The sequence below is a fragment of the Melospiza georgiana genome, chromosome 14 (assembly GCF_028018845.1).
Source record: "Melospiza georgiana isolate bMelGeo1 chromosome 14, bMelGeo1.pri, whole genome shotgun sequence".
In the NCBI taxonomy this organism is placed as follows: domain Eukaryota; kingdom Metazoa; phylum Chordata; class Aves; order Passeriformes; family Passerellidae; genus Melospiza; species Melospiza georgiana.
In genome coordinates, this window is record NC_080443.1 from 8,161,866 (window position 1) to 8,171,950 (window position 10,085).

Here is a 10,085-nt window from a genome sequence, read left to right on the forward strand (position 1 = left end):
CATCAGTAACAAGAGAAGGGCTCATCACCTGCTAAATTAAATGAAAGTAGCATGTTCTGCTAATGTAATGGACCTCAATACTCCCTGGTATCTTGCACCTCCCAATGCACAGTCCTGGAAACCTTAGATGTAATCAACACTGCATCAGCTGGCCAGGCATCTCCAAATTGTGTGTAGTTCCTAAGAACTCCCTGGGAAGGAGTGTGACTTGACTTATGTAAGCAGAAACATTCTGCACCTGGCTAGCTAAACAGGTAAATGACCATGGAATGTGGCTGTGGAGATGACAGCCTGAATCTCTCACTGCATTTTCAGATAAACACAGAAAGGCTCTGATCAGCTGTTATGGACTGTTTGAAGAAAAGCTAGTTCAGTTTCCTTTTTTTAGGAATGCCTACTGGAATTGAACCAGTGGAGAGGGTAAGAGGCTGAGCTCTGTGCTTACCTGGCTTCTGATGTACCTTGTTTCATCTTTGATATTGCATCAGAGGCTGGAGCACTGCTTTTACATAATATGCACAATAAAGCTCAGCATTTTCCTTCAACACTTTGCCAAGTTCTGCTCCTCTGATACCTCAGGCTAAAAATCTTCACTGCTGCTATATTTTTATTGAATCAAATTTTTTTCAAAAAGGAGCAGAAAAAGAAAGTGTGATAGATTGCAAAATTGAATTTCAAAGGCTAAAACTAGAAATAAGCCCCGAAGTCTTGGTAAATGTAAAATATTGTAAATTTTATGGCTTTTTAAAACTCATCAGCAAAATGCATATATAGGCAGAGCATAATTCTGAATAGGAATTTGAACATCAAAAGGCAGGTAAATGTTGGTTTTAATGAACATGGAATACAGGGAATGTAGTCCAGTCAATCTTCTCTATGGAAAACATGGTCCACAACACATTTCTTAATTGCATTATCCCTTTCAGTTTGTATCATGTTCCAATCAAACAGGAAGAGTAGGAGAATATTTGTCTGATATTTTATGCAAGTCCTGACAGCCAAATAGCAGGATTGTGTGGAATTCTTAGGAGCTGTTTTATAAGACTAATTTTTCCTGTTTGGAAACTTTGTATTTAATGACTAACTGTATTCCTCTCCTTGTGTAGATGGATTATCCATGCTATGAAGTATGAACTGCAGATCAGAGCTGGGGAGATGCCAGCCAAGGACTTGTACCAGATGTCCCCCAGCGAGGTGAAGCAGCTCCTGCTGGACATTCTGCAGCCTCAGCAGCCGGGCAGGTAACGGGGGCTGAGCTGGGGCTCCTGATTTCATTCACAACAGTTCAAGTGCATTTCATTCCTGAGCTGCTTTGTGTGCACCTGAAATCACCAGGCATCTGTAATCATCTGTAATTTTTAAAGGGAAGATAGCAAAAAACCACTTTTTCATTCTTTCACATGGGCCCAGGTTATAGAATTGTTTCTTTTCTATTGCATATTCCCTTTTCAGCTTTATCTTTGTGGAAATCTCTTTACTGCCAGAGAATGGAGATCTGTCTGCTATAATGTGAACTGTTACACTCTTTGATGTGGGGAAAGAAGCCAAAAATTACTCAGTACCTCCACTTAAGTGACTTGTAGGAACAGTTTATCTGTTCAGTGCCTGCTTTCTTCTAGGTTATTGTATGAGTAAGAGCAGATGTTCTCTAGAATTCTTAAAAGACAGTGGTACTGCCTGAAAGTTGCAATCTTTTCTCCAAGCTGTAACCAGCTGCAAAAAGAACATTCATTGTGATACCAGGTATGCAAGACAAAAGTTAAAATTGCAATATTTCCACTTAACTTTATTGATAAGAGTGAAGTCAAAGCTCTTCCTCTTGGTTTTACTTCTGGTTAAGTTAAACTTTGGCACATAATATTGCTGATAATTTCCACAGTCCTTGACTGAATGGGTGATGGGCTTTTCCTCTCAGCAAAGAGGAATTACAGCACACATCCTGCTGTTTATGTTCCTGCTTCATTCAAAACACACCTGTGTCTTTCCCCAGTCTATAATCCCTGAGAAAAGAGCTCCTTCAGTCACTGCCTCATCTCCCAGTCCCACGGGCTCTGTTCTGCATCTCCCAGATGCTTTGCAGAGCCTTGGCTGTGCTGAGCAGTCCCTGCTGCTGCCTCTGCTCATGTTGGTGCTGCCACTGTCCTGTGAAGCCACAGCAGAACCTTTTGCAGCATTCTCCACTCAGAATTAATGCTCTTTAGGAAGCACTTGCTCAGTCTCAGTAAGGAATTCAAGCACCACCTTTTGTCAGAGATTTTACCTGCACTGCCACAGCTGCTGCTGCTTTTGATGCCTGTAACACACAGGGTAGGTCACTGAAGGGCACTGGCTTGAGTTTCTGAGGATGAGGATTCTTTGTGTGGTTATCTGAGTACAAAAACTCACCAGCATATCCTTCAAATCTTTCAGTCTTCTAACTTCTTTTCTAACTTCTTCCTGTACAGTATTGCTAACTCATTTTTCCTTGCCCATTAGTGACTTGTTTTTACAAGTTTTCTTCCTGACAGGAAATACAGAATACTCCTTTTCTTTTTCCTCCTCCTTTTCTTTTTTTCTTTTTGAGGACAGTTTTTCCTACTCTTAGGATATTTTTAGAAAAAAAAATCTTTGGTAAAGTGATACCATAGCTCACTGCCAATTAATTTGTCATACAGAAAGGGCTAATGGTCTATTTACCTCCCTAACAGTCTCTCCACAACTCACCTCTCTCCAGGTTTTCACAGAAGACATTTTTGCAAGCACAGACTCCACATATTACATTTTAAATCTATTTATGTGGGTCACAAGACTGCAAGAAACTCTTTTTTAAACAGAGCATTGTTCTTTTAATGGTCCAAACAGTTCTGAAACTCACTTTGCTTATTCAGTTTGCAAGACTCTTCCTGGTAATTCCTATTAATGTAGGTGGGTCAGAGCATTTCTGACATCTTCAAATTCTTCTTTTTTTGTCTTGAGAAAACAACTTGTTGTTTTTAATACACCAGTGATCTTTTTGCTTTTATGGAAGTTTTCTTATCCTAATCCAAGGACAGAGCTGTACAGAGAATAAGATGAAACTGCCATAGTAGACATGACTTTTTGGTAGTTTAGTGTTTAATTGAGAGGTGATTTATGAGAAACTTCTTCTTCCCTTGCCATGTTTATCCAATACAGTTATACAGGGAAAGAGCCCACATTGCATGTTGGCTTAGCCCTGGCTTTATAGGGTTAACTTTAAACATCTCCTTTGTTCTCAGAACGTGTACCCCAATTACCCAGAGCTCAACCCTGCTCAGAAAATGCACCACCTAGTGATAATTTTTCCCTTTTATTCTTAAAAACAAAACAAAACAAAAACAAAACGCAGAAAAAACCTAAACCAACACACTGCTTTGTCTTGTGGTGTAGCTGGGACTGAGCTACACTAAGAAACTTAACTGTAAAACCATGCATGCAGTTGTCAGAATTAGTGTTTTCTTTACTGTTTGTATCTCAGAAGGAATTCTCACAATTTCTCCAGTATTTAATAAGAGTTTTTTAATGCAAGATATTTTAGCAATTTCATCCAGCACACTGGTGTCTGCAGGAACAGATAATTTTATAGACAAGTGTTTTTATTCTAAGCATGTCATGTTAATCTCCCAATACATATGGAGCAAAACCTAAACCCCCAAGGTTATTAATGCTGAATTCATTTGAGCCAGGCTGAGAAAGGGCTGCAAAACAACATTGTTCAAGTTGACCAGGGAATTTCCCTTTTTTTTTTTCTTTTCAAGCAGCCTACCAGAACCAGGTCTCAGAAATACAGAAAGGCAGGAGGCATGTTGCAAAGCAGGAATTTAATTGTAGTTTTTCTAAAAAATAATGTGTATTGATTTTTCTACTTAAAATTCAAAAAGCATCTAAGGACTAAGTAATTTGAGGAACTCCTCTCTGTCAAATACATTCAGGACAGTCACACAAGACTTAAATTTACCTGGTGAATCCAGTAATTAATTCATACCCATGGATGCCAGTTCTTCAAGTTCCATTGCTGGTGTTTTAAACATTTTGGCTAAAGCCCCATTTCTCTAGTAACACTGAGAAGAAAAAACAGGAAAATTAAATTCCATACTTGATAGCATAAGTAAAAAAGAAAAAAGCTGGTTTTTTCTGAAGGCAAAAAGGATTTGTGATTCATGAAGAATGTGACTCAGTTTGCTCAAAGCCTTAGTTTTACAAAACCATTCTGTTGAATTTTCTAAATTTGCAGGCCACTTGTTTTCTACAGACCATCAGGAAAAACCCCTGCCCTCAACAATTCTGCTGCAATGCATTTTTCTTATATGATTAGACCTGATGAATTTGATCTGCTACTGTTACTGGCCTGCACTGGGTGGATTTCAGAGCTGCTGCTTCTTCTGCAGCTCCATGAAGCACAGCCAGCCCCAGGGGTGCCCCCGTGCTCTCTGCATGCTGAGCTGTGTGTGCAGCAGAGGGGTCTGTACTGCTCAGCTGCCAGGCTGTGGGTGCAGGTGTGCTGAGCTGTCCCCTCCTGTGTCCCCAGGAGCTGGCTGAACAGGAGGCAGCTGGATGGCTCCCTGAACAGAACTCCTGCAGGCTTCTACGACCGCGTGTGGCAGATCCTGGAGAGAACCCCCAACGGCCTCATCGTGGCAGGGAGGTTCCTGCCCCAGGTAATCCCAACACAGGCTCAGCCCCTGCTGTTCCACCTGCCCAGCTATGGTGACATTATCATTAATGGCTATTTGTGCCATCACGTTTTACTTAGAGTAACTTGTTAATTGGGGAAAAAAAAATTCAAGTTTTCTATTTCATTAGGAGTAAAATACAATTGGGATAGAATGAAAGCAAATAATTTCTATTAAAGCACATTTATAAAACTGTAAGTGTAGAAGATTCTTTCCAAGTCATGAACTCTGAAATCTGCAGCCTTTTTGATCCTACAAAAAGGTTATTATTTCTTAGTTGAATATTATTTGTTCAGCAAGCCAGTAGGCTCTGCCTGGGGGTGGCTTTGATTTAATGCATGTGGTCTTTTAATAAAAGTATGGTTTGTTTTCCAGCAACCAACCTTATCGGATATGACGATGTATGAAATGAACTTTTCCCTCCTAGTTGAAGATATGCTGCAGAACATTGACCAGCCTCAATACAGGCAGATCATCGTGGAGGTCTGTGGCCAATAATAAATGACATTTTATACTGTGCATTAGTATGTTACAGCCTAAAACAAAAAAATAACCTAGACTCAAATATCTGAAGAAACAGGATTTTCCATAGAAACACTTGCTTCAGAGGTTTTGATGATTAAACAGGTTCCTGTTACATGTTCAGAACAGAGTGAGTTCCTGGTGTTCTTCCCCTTCAGCAAATATTAATGACACTAGCAATACAGTTAGGTCAGAGGAGATAAAAATCTGATAATTCCAGAGTAGCTTTCCTTCAAGTCCTTAGCCTGTGCCTTTTCCTAACAATTTCCCAGATCTAAGGAAAACTGAAATAAAATAACCAGCTTGCCCCCTGAACGATTCTTCTTTCCCTTTGTGCTCAGGGTGCCTAGTGAGTAGCTTTGCACTACTGAGTCAGCCACCTTCCCACTGCCTTGTGTTCCCCATCCTCACAGGAGGGCAAGAGGCTGTTTAAATCCTTCCCCCAGTGCTGTTTAAATCCTTCCCCCAGTGCTGTTTAAATCCTTCCCCCAGTGCTGTTTAAATCCTTCCCCCAGTGCACACAAGGTTTGCTTTTAGAACAGACCAGGAGCACTGCACTGTTGGTACCTGGTACCTTCAGCAGCATTCACTGTTGGTGCCCAGGTCTGTGCCCCTCCCAGGAACATCCCACCCCAAACTCTGCCTCACAGCTCATGCTCAGCCTGCTTGCTGGAGCACCCCCAGGTTTTGCTAACAGATAACAAAATTCCCAAACCCAAGGTGGCCAGTGCAGACTCCACTGCTTGCCTGCAGGTGTTAAAACAGAACACTCTTCATGTTCACCTTCCTATTTTAAACCCTTTTCAGATGTAAGTAACATCAATTCTGATGAGCTGAGGCTTTGCTGCTGGCTGTTCTCTTTGGTTTTGATAAACTTTGTCATAACAGAATTTTAGCATCTGTGATTGTGCCTCAGAACACCAAATGCTGAGGTTCAGTGTTTGCTGCCTTTCACTCTCTCCACAGGATTTGTGCAGCCACAGAATGAACTGAATAAAATGGAAAATAACTTCCCTGGCTCCCAGCCAAGCTGGATGTTAATGTCAATCATTTGCACCATGCCCTTACCCAGGCAGTCCCCAGCAATTGTAACCTTTGATAAAAGCTTGCTTTTCCAGTGATTCTTTTATCCAAGTCAGGATTCTATTATCTGTGCATTATTACCTGTGCCATTATTAAATGGCTTCCTGCTTGGGAGAGGCATATGCAGTTACTAACAGTGCTATTATGTAACCTGAATTTTAAAAAATGAAATTTCAAGCTTTACAATCTTTTTCTGCCTTCTAGTTGCTGATGGTTATATCTGTTATTCTGGAGAGAAATCCTGAGCTAGAGTTCCAGGACAAAGTGGACTTGGACAAGGTGGTGCAAGAAGCTTTTCATGACTTTCTGAAAGATCACAGCAGTCCAAAGGGAGCTGAAAATCAAGTGAGTAAAATATTGCTGTCTTACCAAATTTACCATTCTTATTGAAGTTACTTCTAAATGTTAATTCTGTACAGTTCAGAGTAAAAAGCAATTGACAGAAGTTCAGAATGGAACACAAATAAGAAATTAATATACCCAAGTGCTGCCTAGGTCTGCAAAGAGCCTCTAAGCAGAGATGAAAGAGGTGCACTTTATTGCTGAGTTGTAAATTCAAAATGCTACAGTAAGGAGAATACTCTGTGTTCCATGGCTCTGAAATGGGACCAACAGTGAGCTGGGAGAGTTCTCCTCAAAGGGGAAAGGATTCATTAAGGAGGGGCACTAGAACTGAGAAGAGTTAAAAATAAAAGAAACTAAAGTTCAGCAAGGAAGTGTGAACTCAGGATCTTATGAACACAGAGACCAAGAAAACTTTAATAACCAAAGAATTCATATTGACAGTATTAAAGTAAGAACTTGAGATACAGAACTGTTCTTAGTTACTGATTTTTCTGTTAGATTTGCATTCATGAACTGGCAAAAGTTTGACTAAAATTCAAATAAAGGAATAAATGCTTTTAGTATTTTCTTCACTAGAATTACAGGTTTTATGCTTTAAAGATCTCTGGATAGTCTCAGTACAAGTTTTGGTGCCTCAAAGCTCTGAAATTCTGTAATAAAGCCAGGTTTATTGGCCTGGTAGAAGGAGGAGATGAGAGTAGAACAGTGGGACAAGTCCCAGAGCTACTGAGGATGATCCTCCTCACTGCAGCTGGCATTTTATTGTGGACCAGATATTTGAAGTTATCTGTGCTGCTGTGAAGGATGTGTTGATTCATAACATTGACATGCAGCAGCCCTTCCTCTTGCTGAATTTTTAGTTCCTTTAAAAGATGAGGAAGGATGTGCTGCTTAAGAGCTCTTTCAAATGTTTCAGTGTTCACTCCTGTGCCACTGATTTTTTGTACTAAGATTTGAAAGCAAGGCAGATGGGCAGCCCCAGCAGTGTGTCAATTTGCACAATGCCTTTGTTTAGAAAATAACACAATTTCCTGGAAGTGATGATCCTTTTGGTCCATGTTGGAGGGCAGTGACTCTGTGGCCATCATACACACAAATGGCTCTCAAGTGCCAGCTCCACACAGCACCTGGAATTTGGAATTTGCTGCTGACTTTTGTCACAAGCTGCAAATCCCCAATGGCTACAAACAGAAAGGGAAATTCCATGCAAACCCCAGTTTTTATTTATGCTGCTCTGGCCTCTGTTGAAGTGACAGATTTTTTTTTTTTTTCTCCAAGCCCAGACCTACTTAGAATAATGCCTTTTTGTCTCTCAGAAAGAGCCTCCAATTTAGAGTTCTGAGTAATATTTAAGATTGTTGTTGGAAATTCAGCTCCTTGCATGGAAATTTTCTGGAACCTGGCTCTCCCATATTCCCAGGTGGATCCCTGCTGGCAGTGGCTGTAACCCTGGCTGGGATTGTTCTTAGGGTGCTGCCTCAAGGTTTCCTAACACTGCTAAAATCTCCTGATCTGTCTGAAATATGGTCTTCCCTTAAATGGATTTGCAAATACTTTGAACTTTGTTGATTCCCTGTTAATATGTAATAAATATCCAAAGTATTTATTCTAGTATGTTCAGACACACCCTAAAACTACAAAAGTCTTATTACTTTCTCCACACAATCTCTGCCCTTGATTTAATAAAAGTAACCAATTTCCTGAATTAAGGCATTAAACCTTTTTTAGAGCAGCTAATACATAATTTGAGAGTAAGCAGGTGTTTTAATGTCACTAACTGAGAAAAACAGGTGTTCAGTGAAGGACACCTATTTTGGTGATCTGATTAATGAATGAGTTCATGTGCTACCTGTGGTTTGGATCTTGGATTCTTTCCTTCTGAATAAATCTTCAGTCAGTTTACACCTCATGTACACCCAAGGCCCTGGCTCACCATTCCCCCACACAGCTGCATGTTTCAGCAGAGCAGTTGTTCTCTGACAGCTCTGACATTTTCAGAAATGCTAAGAAGGTGGAATCTGTGCAGTCCTGGAAAACTCAGTGAGGAAAGAGAAGCAGGTAAGTACATATGGGAGATTTCTGAAAATTGAGCAGAATTATTCTCTAGTTTTAGAGTCCAAAAAGCACATTTGCATTTTGAACATATCCTGATGTTGCTCTTGTTTGCCTGTGTGTGGCTGCTTTGCACATTCACACTAATGGCAGCCTCTGTTCCTCTGCAGAGTGACATGACTGCATTCTACAACACCCACCCACTTGGAAAGAAGGGAACTTGCAGCTACCTGAGCAAGGCTGTGATCACTTTGCTGCTGGAAGGGGAGATGAAATCAAGCCACGATGATCCTTGCACCGTTAGCTAAGGCTGGCACACAGCACAGCAATTGTTGCTTTACTTAGTGCTCCATGTATTTTTCAGGCCAATTCTAAGGGACTGGTTTGAAGGGTGACCCTGGCTAGTGACACAAATGCATCCTCTCCTTTGCTGAAAGAAGTGCCATTAAAGATACCAAGTGCCACCAGATTTTCTCCTTTCTCAGCTATGCAGCATGAAACTGAGCACATGAAGTTAGTCCTGTGGTATTTGATTAAGTTGAATGGAAATGTATTTATGATTTTAAAAATGCATCTACTGTAGCTGGTAAATTCAAGGGAAGGCAGTATGAGATTTTGTCTTTATACCTCTATTTATTTATAATTGCAAACAAGTAGAAGATAAATTAATATGCATACCAATCAGTGTGGAAATACAAAAACTGGATTATTTTCTTATTATTCTACAAACAAATTGGAGGTGAAGTATTTGTTATTCTCTTAAGGTTTTCTTTATCAGTTCAAGTGAGAGCATTCATTTAATGTGTTGGGGTTTTTAATTTACAGGCTGGTAACTTGATATACAGGTTTCATCCTAACAGAGCAACTTTTTATCTCTAGCAATACACATCACTGTATTTTCCCAGTTGTTATTTAAACATCTGTAAGTTAACAAGGGAAATGTAACACAATAAAAGTTTGTTTTTTAAAAAAAGGCAAACAAGCTGTATTTAAATTAAAATCAACGAAGAAATAACTTTGTATTACATATGTTATCATGGTGTTAAAGAATCCAAGATACACTTATTTATCTCCTAAATGTGTGAAAACACTGTATGCTATATGCTTTATTTTGGTGAAATAATAAAAAGCAAATGCTTGTAAAAAAGAAAAACCTGTCAGAAATACTCTTAAGTGCCATGCAAAGAGCCTCCTGCTGACTGCAGTGGCCACCTTTGACCTGCTACTAGAACCACCTGGCAGCACTGAAGTGCCACTTCCAGCAGCACACAACACAATTAAGCTCTAGATCAGATCCTTAAACATTTTGCTAATTAACCTGCTGCTGAGGAGCTGCAGCTCCCTGTGAAGGAGCTGCTGGCACACTGCTGTCACAGGCAGCTGCTTGCAGAGGGCAAAGCCCCTGTCCCTTGC

At 40.2% G+C, this 10,085-nt stretch overlaps 1 protein-coding gene across 5 annotated transcripts in view; it reads left to right on the forward strand.

Moving 5' to 3' along the window:
* Window positions 1-9,825, forward strand: part of PHKB (phosphorylase kinase regulatory subunit beta) — a 67,023-nt gene extending 57,198 nt beyond the window's left edge. For all 5 annotated transcript variants that reach the window (XM_058034363.1, XM_058034366.1, XM_058034364.1 and 2 more), the window contains 5 exons: window positions 1,107-1,241; window positions 4,526-4,655; window positions 5,046-5,153; window positions 6,480-6,620; window positions 8,843-9,825. In XM_058034363.1, coding sequence (XP_057890346.1) covers window positions 1,107-1,241; window positions 4,526-4,655; window positions 5,046-5,153; window positions 6,480-6,620; window positions 8,843-8,980 — 652 coding nt within the window. In that variant the 3' untranslated portion in view covers window positions 8,981-9,825. The remainder of the gene's footprint in view (window positions 1-1,106; window positions 1,242-4,525; window positions 4,656-5,045; window positions 5,154-6,479; window positions 6,621-8,842) is intronic.
* Window positions 9,826-10,085: the final 260 nt, after the last annotated feature.